Genomic DNA, 14,312 nt, shown 5'->3' on the forward strand with positions numbered 1-14,312 from the left:
GAAAAATTGTCCAGCGTATAGTTGATTGTCAATAAATGTCATCTATTATTAAAATAAAGGGAAGTGGGAAAGTTTGCTTCTAAGGTAATTGGGTGATGTGTTCAAGTAAAAAGCCCTTTAGTCCCAAAACTGAAATGTATATGTGTTGTTCTTTTATCCATAGTACATATTTTGATTATGCTCTTTTGAATATAATGAGGATTTTCCTCTTGGGTTGGTTGTTTTTTTTTTTGTTTGTTTGTTTTGTTTTTTTTGTTTTTTTTTTTTTTTGCCATTTCTTGGGCCGCTCCCGTGGCATATGGAGGTTCCCAGGCTAGGGGTCGAATCAGAACTGTAGCCGCCCGGCCTACACCACAGCCACAGCAATGAGGGATCCGAGCTGCGTCTGCGACCCCCACACCACAGCTCATGGCAATGCTGGATCTTTAACCCACTGAGCAAGGGCAGGGATCGAACCTGCAACCTCATGGTTCCTAGCTGGATTTGTCAACCACTGAGCCACGACGGGAACTCCCTTCTTGGTTTTTAAGGAAACTTTAGCAAAATAGTTTATACATCATCTAAATTGTTCTTTTTTCCTATTACATGTCAAAATATTGGCTGAAAATTTTTTTAGTTGAAAACTTTTCTTATATGCTACTGTATCTTTTATTTATCTAGCATTTTGATATTCAAAAACATATTTTGACCCCAAATTATGATTTTGTCATTACAGGCAAGAAGACAGCAAGACCCTAGTCCTGGTTCCAGTTTAGGTGGTGGTGATGACCTCAAACTTCGTTAATTAGTGGCACAGAAGATGTGCCCCCGCATCTTTACATATTCATTGTTTCTAGTCTGCAGAAATATTAAAAGACCAGAAACTGTGATAACTGGAGGTACTACAGTCTGTTTCTCAACCTTAGGCAGTAACAAGACATCACAAACTGCCATGGTTTTGCACTATGATATAATACCTGCATTTCTAATTTTGTATGCATGTAGCCAGTAATAATTTGAAATTTCTTTCTATGCAAGCTTACCTTGTTGGCGTTATTTTAGTGAGTTGAAAGTATCTACTTGTAAAGCTTTGTTTTTCCATTTTAATTTAAAAGTTCATGTTATTTTAAAACAAGTCAAGAAATTAAAATTTTTATCAGAGGGTTTTTTCCCCTAATCAGTTGCTCTTTTTTTGGTAATTTTAGATGTGTTGGTTATACAGCTTCATTTTAGATAAGTATTTTTGGTTTTTTGTTTTGTTTCCCACATTTCCTTTTGTGTTTTTATAGTCTATGGCATTTTTAAACTGCTGATGGTTTGCATTATTTACAAGCTTAAAAACCTAGTAGCATAGAACTGTCTGCCACAGCCTTCTAACACAAAGTTTACAGTCATCAAAGTTGCAGTATCCTTTTAAATGTTGATAATCAGCTCTTTTTCTTTCCTTTTTCAACATAAAAATTTTTAATTGGTATTAACTCTAGTCTGCCCCAGATCTGTTTTAGATTCTCTTCTGTAATCATGAGTTTGTGTGAAGATATTCTTCATAGACGATAATTAATATTCTACTGAAATGCCTAAAGAAGTCGCAGGCTGGCTTCTGTTTTATTCAGGGATTTTTTTTAAAAAGTCAATCAGAAAAGGGATACTGGAGCTTCTTCATGTATGAAACAGCATATTAAACTGGAGACAGTGATGAATCAGCTACAAAGGTAATATTGTATTAAAATCATGTTTAAGATAGCTGCTTTTATGTGTATTTTATAATGCATGCTTTTGTAAAAACAATGCTGGCTGATGATAGTCTCAGAGAGAAAATGTTCATCTGTGCAGAAGATACATTTTCTTCCATTAATTATTCTGGAGAAAAATTCACAGGTGTTATATATGGTATTTTCCAAAAGGACTATTAATGGAACCTTTTGAGATGAATTAGTATAAGAATATTTTTTAAATAGGCTCACTGTCAAATTGATTGCAACTTTTTTTTTTTTTCTTCAAATACAAGACTGGAAAAAGTGCTAAGTCATTAGCATCTCCTTACAAATATTTTTCATGGTCACATTCATTAACTGTTACTGTATTTCTGAATTTTTGCAAAAATGTATTTTATCATAATAGAATGGAATTATTTTAAAGAGTTTGAAAAACTGACATAGTCAATTCAGAAAATGAACTGAGGTCTGAATAAGGTCATTGCATTTAAAACATATGTATACTTAAGGGAGGTGTGTGACTTTCATTGTATATAGGTCTTATAATTCATAAACATATCCTGTATCAGAATAAAAATGTGTGTTATATATTTGAAATCATGCATGGTAAGGAGTGTGTTTAAATTGTTATAAACAATAATGCATCATAAAAGACCATGCTGATCTTGTGTAACTAAGTACTATGAGTGAATTTGGTTGGTATTTGATGTGGTGCAGCTCACATGTTTACACACTTGGTGCCCTAATTTCCCCTGAGGGAATCGCCTTTTAAGTGGTCCTTACAGTGGTGTTTTAAGGTTACTTTATCACAAAAGCTCCTTGTTTTTTGACTTCTGCACTTAAATTTTTTTTTTTAATATCATGATGATGGTACAGTTTTCTCTGTTGCTTCTAGCTAAGGGTTTTCAGTCCACCAGTAACTAAGATCAAATGTTATTAAATGTTCATCTTACCATCCTTCTGTATATACTGAATTTTTCCTGTCATTTAGCACTGTGCTGCTTCCATCTGTCTTAATGCTGGCATTAAGATCATGAGCCCTTTTTCTCCAGTAGTGCAGGCTTTGAAGATTACTTTTATTAAGTTATTGATGCAATTTGATATTTTTCCATAATCTATATTTAAACAAAATTACATCATTGCATCATTTTTTCTAAATTCATCTCCTTTAAAACTTGCCTTAAGCTACCAAATTGCTTTTGCCACCATTAGCCATATTGTGTGTTTGTATGTTTAATTTACTTTCACAATAAACTTCTGTGTAGTGAACTTCTGGGTCTTGGCTCTTCATTAACATCCAACAATTTCTGTTTTAGTATTTGTTATGACATTCAAATTGATTTTGTTGTTTCTAAACTGTTCTTGCATCCTTTTTCTTTAACCTTTAAAAAAAACCACCACCACCAACAGTGGCATCTAGTGGTCATTTCTGTTAATTCCAAAGAAAACTTTAATGTAAATAATCAGAAAGAATACTAAGTTCCTGATTATTATTATAGTTTTTTTAAAAAATCTGGCTTGGAGTTCCTGTCGTGGCACAGCTGTGAGCTGTAGCGTAGGTAGCACACGCGGCTCAGATCCCACGTTGCTTCGGCTGTAGTGTAGGCCAGCAGGTACAGCTCTGATTCAACCCCAACCTGGGAACCTCCATATGCCGTGGGTGGGGCCCTAAAAAGCAAAAAAGAAAATAAATGAAAAATATAGCTTGATTTACCCATCCTATGAAATATGACTAGAGTAATGACCTTGGAGGGAAGGAATAATTGCAAAAACTAAACATCCAAATAATTGCCATCTTTCAAACTAGTCATTTTAGGAATATACACAGAATTTGTGCTGGTGTCATATTAGACACTCATGCCATAAGCCAGAGTATGAATTATCCATTGCTGCATGCATTGCCCCCTAAAGTTTAGCCACTTAAAACAGTAAACAGGAGTTCCCGTCGTGGCTCAGCGGAAATGAATCTGACTACTATCCTTGAAGATGCAGGTTCGATCCCAGGCCTCACTCAGTGGATTAAGGATCTGGCATTGCCGTGAGCTGTGGTGTAGTGGCAGACATGGCTTGGATCTCATGTTACTGTGGCTTTGGTGTAGGCCACCAGTTGTAGCTCCAATTCGACCCCTAGCCTGGGAAGCTCCATATGCCTAAAGACCAAAAAAAAAAAAAAAAAAAAAAAAGGCAAAAGGAAGAGTCAAATTGTCAACCTGGGCTATAGTCATCTCAAATCTCAAGGCTTAACTGTAGCTGAAGGATCTCCTACCAAGCCCACTCTTGTGGTCATTGACTGGCCTCAGTTTCTCACGGGCCTTTGGATGAAAGTCCTTGATTCCTTGCTCGCTATTGGGAATGGAGACCTGCTTCCTTGGCATGTACGTGTCTCCATTGAGCAGCTCATAGCTTGGTAGCTGGCTTTCCCCAGCATGAGTGCTCCAAGGAAAAGTGCGTGACTAAAATAAAAGCTGCATCTTAATAACCTCATCTTGGGCTGCCATATTCTGTAAGAAGTGAGTCACTGGGTCAGGCCCATACTGAAAGGAGAATTAAGCTTCACCTCTTGAAGGTTGAGTTTGTGGACGTATTTTTAAAACCATCACAGCCATACTGCTGTGTTTATATACTTAACAGTATTTATAAAACTTCGGCATTTTGATCTCCCAAACATTCCTTAAAGGTAAGGTTTCAGTCATTTTCAGGCATACTTCAAGGCATGATTCCTTCTAGATAGCATCAATTCCCTTTCTTGCATCACCACCATATATACCTATATGGCATTTCAGAAATGTTCCAGGGGGAGTTCCCATCATGGCTCAGCAGAAATCTGACTAGCATACATGACGATTTGGGTTTGATCCCTGGCCTTGCTCAGTGGGTTAAGGATCTGACGTTGATGTGGCTGTGGTGTGGGCCGGCAGCTGTAGCTCCACCTCAACCCCTAGCCTAGGAACCTCCTTGTGCTGCCCTAAAAAGACAAAAAAAAAAAAAAAGATGTATCTCATTTACTAAATACCCATTAAGTGATCAAACTGGGCTGACAGTCACTGGAACACTGCCAGCCATATGACAGAGCCAAGGAGATCGTGTAATAGGGCACTGACTTTTTAAACTGTCACCTGAAATTGACGCATGTGACTTCCATTTGCATGTGACCTAGCAAATCATAGGAACATACCTAACTTGACCTGGGCAGGGAATTGCTATTCTACTTTTTGCCCAGGAAAGAGAATATACTTGAATAGTTCTAAAGACCACCCTTTGAATTATTAAGTATTAAATTTTACTCTCCTTCCCACAACAAAACATATCTACCATGGGAGACAACCTGAGAGTCCCAGCTGATCAGGCATTGAGCTGAAATTCTGTGATATGTGGTTATCTGTCTTCCACACACCCAATATCCAGTGGTGAAGCAGGGACAGGAAACACTTCCATTCAGAAAAGGGAAGAATAGTCATTGGTCTTCTGTGAAGTGACAATTATGAAATATCATTAGGCAGACCCTTTGAGGGCCCTCTACTCTGAGAGGGGAATGTTGGTAAAGCTGATAGGAACTCTCCATTACTTTTCATGACCCATGATCCCATAGTTTGTGGGCTTTTTTTTTTTTTTTTTTTTTTAAACCTTGACAAATACAGCCAATATTAACCATGGTACTGAGATCCTATTTTCCAAGCTCTTCACCTAGGGCTTCAAACTTTGTACATTCCTGTCTTGTAAACTACCACGTGACAGTTTTACCAGAGGATTGGCATCCTTCCAGCCACTTTCCTGTCTGAGTGACACTGCCATCCCCCCCAGCTACCCAAAGCTGGAAACTTGTATTTTTAGTCTTGATTCCTTTTCTCCTTTATCTTTTACAACCAATCTGTAGATCCTGCCGGTAGATTCCATCAATTCTCTTGTCAGTATTAGATTGTTTTGTTTTGTTTTTGGCTGTGCCCACAGCATGCAGAAGTTCCCCAGCCATAGCAGTGACACCAGATCTTTAACCCACTGAGCCACAGGGAACTCCTAGATTTTTTAAAAAAAATTTTAGTTATACACAAAACTTTTACTGTAACTCAGACACTCTTATAAGTGCAGTCCTCCTAACAAACCTGTGAGGTTGTAGACATTTCACAAATGAGGAAACTAAGGCATGGAGAAGTTAAGTAACGCCCCAGGCACAAAACTATTAAATGGCAGGATTGGGATTCAGAGTCCCAGTCCATGTACTTAGCCACTCAATATACTCTGACCCGAGGCTGTCCCTGCATATTTGACTTGGCCCGCCTTGATGACTACCTGTTTTCCCCAAATAGTCTCATAAGTCCATCAACAGCCAGTCCAATATTTCTGAACACTCTTCACCCTCCGTTGGGGGAATAGCAGTTGCTGACATTCTTCTAAATTGTCCTACTCCCCTGAGGCAGCTCCTGCTTCTGCTCTGTGTACCGGGGCTCTGGCCTCCTCCCGAATCACATTCACACAGCTGTCACTCCTACCCCTGACAAAAACCTGGGTGGTCAAAGATTTAGGATAGCACAATGAGCAAATATAACCATTTGTTGTTGACTGAAATGGTTCACAGAAACCTATCTGCCTATTATCCCAACAAGGAATTTCTTAGGGGCCTCCCCAACATTGTTCTTCCTCTTTCTTGGGTTTTCCAAACTAAAACAATGTTTTTCACTGCTGACAAAAAAATTAATCAGTTGATCTAGAAAAGAAGCAGAATATTTTATTTGAGCCAAATTGAGGATTATAATCCAGGAACCACATCTCAGAAAGCTCTGAGAACTGTTCCATTAGAGGTCAAAGCACAGTTACGTTTTTGAGACAGAGCACTGTACATTAAATGACGTTATTGTCAACAATTCAGGTTCCCATTGTGGCGTAGCGGAAACAAATCTGACTAGGAACCATGAGATTTCGGGTTTGATCTCTGGCCTTGCTCAGTGTGTTAAGGATCCGGCGTTGCCGTGAGCTGTGGTGTAGGTTGCAGACACGGCTTGGATCCAGCGTTGCTGTGGCTCTGGCGTAGGCCGGTGGCTACAGCTCCGATTAGACCCCTAGCCTGGGAATCTCCTTATGCCGTGGGAGCGGCCCTTTGGCAAAAAGACAAAAAAAAAAAAAAAAAAAAAAACCCAAAACAATTCAGGCATTCCCCGTCATGGCTCAGAGGAAACAAATCTGACTGGCATCCATGAGGACCCGGGTTTGATCCCTGGCCTTGCTCAGTGGGTTACAGATCTGGCATTGCCATGAGCTGGGGTGTAGGTCTCAGAGGCAGCTTGGATCCCAAATTGCTGTGGCTGTGGCGAAGGCTAGCAGCTGCAGCTCCAATTCAACCCCTAGCCTGGGAACCTCTATGTACTGTGAGTGTGGCCCTAAAAAGACAAAAACAAAAACACAAAAAACAGTTCACATAATCCAGATCACGCATGCCGGGCAAGTAATGGATCATGGGACATTGTGGCCCCTTAAAAGATTAAGAATGAAGGTTATCTCAAGGAATTGTGACCCTTGATGAGATTAAAAAGGAATGTTACCTCCTGAGGAGGTCTGGGTAGTGCAGATGCACAACACACTTAAAAGGGAGGGTGGAGACCAAAATTTTATGTTAAAAATTTCCTTTTCTTGACTTCTTAAAATGTGAATTTTATTTCACCATCAACATTGTTATCCAAAGTGTGTGGGTTTCTTGTTCCTCTCTCACATCCCTCTTTGTCCACCAGAAATAAATCCTTCCAAGTATTTTTTAAATAGGAGAACCATTAGTCTAATTGGATTTGGGTTCGATTCAGACATTACAAATTGACTAAGATTACACCCAACCAACCTTAGAAGTTTTTCTTTCCAGGTCTCCTTCCCAGCAATATCTAGGCCAGCTGCCCAACAACGTATCTTTATGTATTGTTTGAGTGTAGGTTTCTTTCTTTTTTGGCCACAATGTGCAGTGGCTAGATGCAGAATCTCAGTTCTCAGACCAAGGATTGAACCCAAGCCACAGCAGTAAAAGTACTGAATCCTAACCACTAGACCACCAGGGAACTCCCTCCTAGACACATCTTTTTTTTTTTTTTTTTTTTTTTTTGCTATTTCTTGGGCCGCTCCCGCAGCATATGGAGGTTCCCAGGCTAGGGGTCGAATTGGAGCTGTAGCCTCTGGCCTACGCCAGAGCCACAGCAACGCGGGATCCGAGCCGCGTCTGCAACCTACACCACAGCTCACGGCAATGCCAGATCATTAACCCACTGAGCAAGGGCAAGGACTGAACCCGCAACCTCATGGTTCCTAGTCGGATTCGTTAACCACTGCGCCACGACGGTAACTCCCTAAACACATCTTTAATGCTTGCCATGTGTGGTAAGAAGTAAATGTCCCTGGCCCCCAGCCTCCTTCCCAGTATTAGGTATTATTGATAATTTTATGTTTTTCTTTCAAGAAATGTTCTCCTTTTTTCAGTATGGCCACTTTTATTTGTTTTTACAGAAAAAAATGGGTCATAATACTACAATTTCGCACCTAGCTTTTTTCTTGTGGAGGTCATTCCACATCAGCATATAGGGACATATCTCATCTTTTAAAAACTCATCCTGTTATATATATGTCAGAGTTTAGTTGGTCACTTCCCTACTGATGGACATCTCAATGACTCAGTTCTATTAGTCTGGCAAAGGATGCTGCAATTGGACAACCTTCTCCATGTTTGCTTTAATACAAGTAGCAGTGACTTCAAGGTATTTTGTGTGTGTGTGTGTTTTGTCTTTTTGTCTTTTCTAGGGCTGCACCCACGGCATATGGAGGTTCCCAGGCTAGGGGTCTAATCAGAGCCATAGCCACCGGCCTACACCACAGCCACAGCAACACACAGGGTCCGAGCCGCATCTGTGACCTACACCACAGCTCAAGGCAATGCCAGATCTTTAACCCACTGCGAGGCCAAGGATCGAACCCACAACCTCATGGTTCCTAGTCGGATTCATTAACTACTGCGCTACGACGGGAACTCCTGACTTAAAGTTTTGATAGAGCCTCCACGTTCCACTCCTACTAGTTTTAAGAATTTAGCTTGTCATTTTCTCCCCTGCTAAAAACCTTCCTCCACAGGCAATGTAATATTAAGAATTTGAGTTCTAACGCCTAGGACCACGAGCCATTCAGCTTCTCTGGGCGTCAATTTTTTTTTTTTTTTTTTGCCTGTAAAGTGAGATATAACCAATCTTAGTCTCAGGGTGGATGTGACAATCCAGACACTGCGTCCATGTGCGTCCATGAAGAGTTGGCTCCATAAGATGTCAGTATTAGAGTACCCAGAGCCCGAACTAAAAGCTTTTAAATGAGGAAACTGAGGCATAAAGACAAGACCTTTGGTCAAGACCCCACAGAGTCAGCGACACAGCCGACTCTGACTCAGTCTGAGCTTCAGCAGCCTCGGGATCCCAGCCCTGGGGCCTGCGCACAGCACGAAGTAGTCAGTCAGGACGTCCTCCCCTACCTAGTCCTCTCCCCTAACTCCCCCCGCCCCTACACACGCACTTTGAGTACGACCCGAGACCCAGGGGCTGCAGTGAGGAGTCATTCCTGGCCAACTAGAGGTAGCTGCTGCCGGGGTCGGTCTTGGCCCCAACCGGGAGCGGCAGGGCGCTCGCGGGCCTTGTACTTTGAGACTCCGTGTCCTCCCTCCCCGGTGGGCCTCAGAGGGTACGCCCTCATAACTCGCCTTTTGAGCCCAGTGAATGTGGTTGAGACGTACGCGTAGACGGCAGACGGGTGCTATATAGCCGTGTTACATGTATGTGTTGCCCGGTTCACACATCTTCGTGTGGAACGTGTGCGATGTGGTGTACAGATGTGGGGGTTCACGGAGTACGATGCTCCTGGTTCCAAGAGAGCCCGCACTTCCGTATGGTACCGTAAGGCATCTATAACAGCCGCCTATCCGGAGTTTGCGCGTGCGTGACTCCGCCTTGGTCCCGCTCTAACCGTGGAAATCCCGCCTTCGCCCCGCCTCCGCCACACTTTACGGCCCGGCACGCCACTTTTGCCGCAGACGCTCCAGCTCCCGCTGCCGCTGCTGCCCCAAGCCGCCGCGGCTGCTGTCGGTGAGGTGAGGTGTGGTGAGGTCAGGTGAAGTTTGTGGGGCCGGTAGCGCTGGCGACTCGGTGGGAGGTGGCGAGCAGGGCCAGGGGGCGCGGTGGGTCACCCGCTACTTTGTCTCTTCAGCTCCGCTGCCATCTGCGCTACGGCAGGGAGGCCGCCTTGGCCCGGCGAGCCGAACCAATGCTGGATCTGGAGGTGGTACCCGAACGCTCTCTGGGGAACGAGCAATGGGAATTCGCGCTGGGTGAGTGGTATCCTCTCTCACGACCCTACTCGCCGATCCTTCCTTCCTTCCTGGCCCTTCCCACCTCTGGCCTCCTCCCCTTACCCTCCTGCGCCCACGGCTCCTCAGCTCTTTGGGCTCCGGGCACTAGACACCCTCTCCTACAGTCCCGACTCAGTAGCCTATCGCACAGCCGGGCCTTGAAGTCCCTTTCTTCCGTCCTCCGCAGGCCTCTCGAGGGGGCAGTGCTACAGTAATAATAACAATAATGGCTGACGCACCCCAAACACTAAACTCAAGGCCAGGCCCTGCTCTCTGGTGTCTAATTATCTCAAGTATGCCTCCGGGGACTTGATGGTAGCTACTATTGTTATTACTATCCTCACTTTGTGGACCGAATAGCTTAGGAGTGACTGACACCGCCACTGTAGTCTGTCTCTTTGCTTTTCTGGGCTGTTGATTGCCTCTCCGGAAGGAGAAACCTAGGCACCTTTACGATCATCAGATGTTGGGGGTCTGGTCAAGAGAGTTGAGGAGAGTTTGTGTGCGTTAAAGGAACTTTTGTCTAGTTTTCTTCTTGTTTTTAATGTGGTCAATATGTGGTGTAATCCTAAACCTAATCCTTAGTGGACAGAGTTAAAAGTTGAATGAGACAGGAGTTTGGGGAAAGTAACATTTAGTTTGTGGGGAATGCAGTTTGGACATTTTGTGGGTTTGGGCCCATTTTTCGCTATCCTTAATGTCACCACTTTAACGTGTACAAGTATTTGCATTCGGTAACCCCAGAGTGTGTTTACTTTTATTTTCCAGCACTAGGGAAAGGGGGTGGAGAGCAGGTGTCTGTGCTGTTTGTACAGGCTTGAACTTTTGTCACACTAATTATGGCTACTGGACTGAGTCAGCTGCTCCATTGGGCTATATCTTATCCTTGAATCTGGAAGACTTATATTTATGGAGATAGAGTAGGTGAGAAACTGCAGAACAGATGTGCTGATAGGACTCTGCCGGTGCTCTGTGTCTCCGTGAACTGAACAAGCCTCCTCTGGGTTGTGGGAGCTGATTTGGTTTATTGAGAATTTTCAGCTAACTTCTCTCAAAACTTATACCTCTCCTCAGAGTTCTTCACAGAATTTTAGCTGGTAGGAAACACTCCAGCTTCTTGTGAAGCACCAAGAACTTGATTGGGAAGCTAGTGATAGCTTAGTTTCCAAGCCCATTTGTTATGCTGATGCTGTTTGGCTTCTAGGTGGGAAAGAACCTTCCCTAACCACAGCTTTGGCTCATACTAGGGTTTCACAGGGCAGAGTGAAAACCACAGCCATCGCTTCAAACTATGCTTGATGGTGCAACTAGGTTGTGGATCTCTGTGGTACAGTCTTGGTCACAGGTAATGATTAGGATGGAATTTCCTGGTGGCTCAGCTAGTGAAGAATCCAGGGTTGTCACTGCTGCAGTTTGGTTTGCACCTATGATGCAGGTTCAGTCCCTGATCCATGAACTTCCATGTGCCATGGACACAGCCCAAAAAAAAGTAATGATTTTAGGGTATCATTTGAGATTTCAAAAAATTGGGTGGGAGAATAAGACTTGATACACTAACCCCTACTCCTAACTTTGCCAGTTTCTAGTAACCAACGGTTTGGGTAGTTCCTTCAAACTGCCTAGAGAGCAACCACAAACAGTAAAAAGAGCACTTCTTTACACTGGGTTCAGAATTAAACTTTGAGGGAAAGCTCATAGAGGGTACCTGCAATTTGGTGATTACTTTGTGTATCTTAAAAATTACATCTGCCCAGAGTTCCCATCATGGTGCAGTGGTTAACAAATCTGATTGGGAACCATGAGGTTGTGGGTTCTATCCCTGCCCTTGCTCAGTGGGTTAAGGATCCAGCATTGCCATGAGCTGTGGTGTAGGTTGCAGACCCGGCTTGGATCTCGCGTGGCTGTGGCTCTGGCATAGGCCTGCGGCTACAACTCCGATTAGACCCCCTATCCTGGGAACCTCCATATGCCGAGGGAGCGGCCCGAGAAAAGCCAAAAAGCAAAAAAAAAAAAAAATTACGTCTGCCTTAGGTTACATTTTTAGGCTTAAGTCACCCCAACCCTGTAAGGTAACTTCTGTTTGCCAGATAAGGAACAGGCTCAGAAAGGTAGGTTAAAAAGTAGCTGAACAGGAGAGTTCCCGTCGTGGCTCAGTGGTTAACGAATCCGACTAGGAACCATGAGGTTGCGGGTTTGATCTCTGGCCTTGCTCAGTGGGTTAAGGATCCAGTGTTGCCGTGAGCTGTGGTGTAGGTTGCAGACTCGGCTCGGATCCTGAGTTGCTGTGGCTCTGGCGTAGGCCAGTGGCTATAGCTCTGATTAGACCCCTAGCCTGGGTACCTCCATATGCTGCGGGAGCAGCCCTAGAAAAGGCAAAAAGACAAAAAAAAAAAAAAAAAAAAAATTAAAGAGTAGCTGAACAGGGACTTCCTGCTTCCCACTCTTCTGCCTTTTGCGGATGGGCTCAGCTTTGTCTCCAGGCTTCTTTTCAGAATCTATGCAAATGCAGGTGTATCTAGCCCTTGCTATCATCTGCCTGGCATCACAATGCATCCAGATTTTTGGCTGCCTTCCTAGCCTTTATGTACTGTTGGGAGATTGGGGGAATGCCGACAACACAGGGACAGGAAAACCTAGACAGAAAGGAATCTTTGAGGGTGCCACTCATGGCTTGACCAGTGGTAAAGTAAAGGCAGTGCAAACTTGAAATGTTTTCAGTGAGACCTGCAGAATGTATTGAGACATCTTTTAATGTGTTTTTATATTAATCTTGAAAATGCCCAAGCAGGGTAGATTTAAAGAGTCACTGAAGAATAGCTGCCTTCTCTGAGATTACCTTGTTCAGAGAGACTGAGGGCTTATTCTATTGAAGACTCATTCTGAGAACTCTGCTTATAATCATTGAAAGTTGAGTAAGAAGTGGTCATATGCCCTGAAGAGCTTAGTTGAATGGGAGGGAAGGATTACAGAAATAGTTCATTTTATTAAAATGAGGTGGAGGTTGTATAGGGTGCTATGGAGGGGGAAAAGGGACCTCACCTGGGAATTCAGGGAAGGCTTCCTTTTAATCTGCAGAAGTCAGCACCAATCCTGGAGCCAGTGAGCACCAGGGAGGCCTATCAAAAGTCTACTGACAAAAGTTTTCATCTATACTTCCATAGACATAAATCTTCCAGTCACCTTTTTTAAAAAAGGGGGGGGGGAGAAAGGATAGATGGTGTATGTGGGGAGCTATAAGTAATTTGGTATTGTAATTAGAGCATAAAGTACTAGTGGAAAAAGATCAGTTCCCCAGATTCCCTGTTCTCTTTGGTAGTTAGTTGCCTGGGATGCTATAAAAGAGTTGCTGTGTTATATGGAAAAAAAGGGTGTCTGTTAGTAAAATGGGTCTGGATTTAGGAAGAAAGTTTGGAGACTAGATTTGGAGAGGTAAGGAAGAGGAATCTAGGGGTTTCTTGATTCAGTCATGAGTGACTGTGGATGTTAGAGATACTGAGATCCAGAATACAGAGGAAAAGCCAAAATGTCACCTTTCATCTGTCAACTTTTTTTTGCCTTTTGATATATACAGAAAACACATAAGAGTCAGAAACTAGGTTGAGTGAATGAGGAATGGCAGAAGGAAATACTGCCTATCATACTTGGGAAAGTTGGAAGAATAGCAGAAGAGAATGGTATTAGTAGAGACAGGATGACACTTCTCAGAGGGGGAGGGTGGTCACCAGGGCCTCTACAATCTATATATTGTACTTAACTGCTTTGTTTTACTCATTCAGAGTCAACAAATACAGAGAGCCACTATTTTGCCAGGCGTGGTGAGTGAGCATTGGGGGATAAAGCCTAAGACAGACACTGTCTCTATCCATAGGATAGGAGAGATTCTTCCACATAAATGGGGTAGGAAGCTTCATTAAATAAGGCAGCCAGGGCAGTGAAGTCTGAGCCAAGACCTGAAGAGAGAGAAGAACCAGCTATGGGAAGAACGTTTCAACAGAGTCAAGAGTTAGTGCAAAAGCCTAAGGTGGGAAGGAGCTTGATCGATGTGTGTTAGGAACAAAGGGAGGCGTGGAGAGGAGTGGAAAGGAAAGTGGAGGTGGACATGGTCCAGAGTATCCATAGCTTTTAGGTAACAGCGTGCTCTTTGGATCAGGTAGGACAGTGCTCTGGTTTCTTTGCCATATACATGGTTGGTTCCCTTTCCAGGCCTTTGTAATCTTTCTTCCTTTACCAGCAGCTGTGTATGTGACCGTTGGTCATCAGTGGCT

The 14,312-nt window shown here is 43.2% G+C and overlaps 2 protein-coding genes across 8 annotated transcripts in view; both read left to right on the forward strand.

Annotated features, from left to right (window-relative positions):
• Positions 1-2,963, forward strand: part of CBFB (core-binding factor beta subunit) — a 66,537-nt gene extending 63,574 nt beyond the window's left edge. For all 6 annotated transcript variants that reach the window (XM_021094053.1, XM_021094052.1, XM_021094056.1 and 3 more), the window contains one exon: positions 716-2,963. In XM_021094053.1, coding sequence (XP_020949712.1) covers positions 716-738 — 23 coding nt within the window. In that variant the 3' untranslated portion in view covers positions 739-2,963. The remainder of the gene's footprint in view (positions 1-715) is intronic.
• The window catches only part of C6H16orf70 (chromosome 6 C16orf70 homolog), a 34,989-nt gene continuing 30,359 nt past the window's right edge, over positions 9,683-14,312 (forward strand). The window contains exons 1-2 of one of the 2 annotated variants that reach the window (XM_021094040.1): positions 9,683-9,789; positions 9,906-10,026. In XM_021094040.1, coding sequence (XP_020949699.1) covers positions 9,963-10,026 — 64 coding nt within the window. In that variant the 5' untranslated portion in view covers positions 9,683-9,789; positions 9,906-9,962. The remainder of the gene's footprint in view (positions 9,790-9,905; positions 10,027-14,312) is intronic. The other variant, XM_021094041.1, reaches the window with a different exon arrangement.

The sequence above is a fragment of the Sus scrofa genome, chromosome 6 (genome assembly GCF_000003025.6).
Source record: "Sus scrofa isolate TJ Tabasco breed Duroc chromosome 6, Sscrofa11.1, whole genome shotgun sequence".
Lineage (NCBI taxonomy): Eukaryota > Metazoa > Chordata > Mammalia > Artiodactyla > Suidae > Sus > Sus scrofa.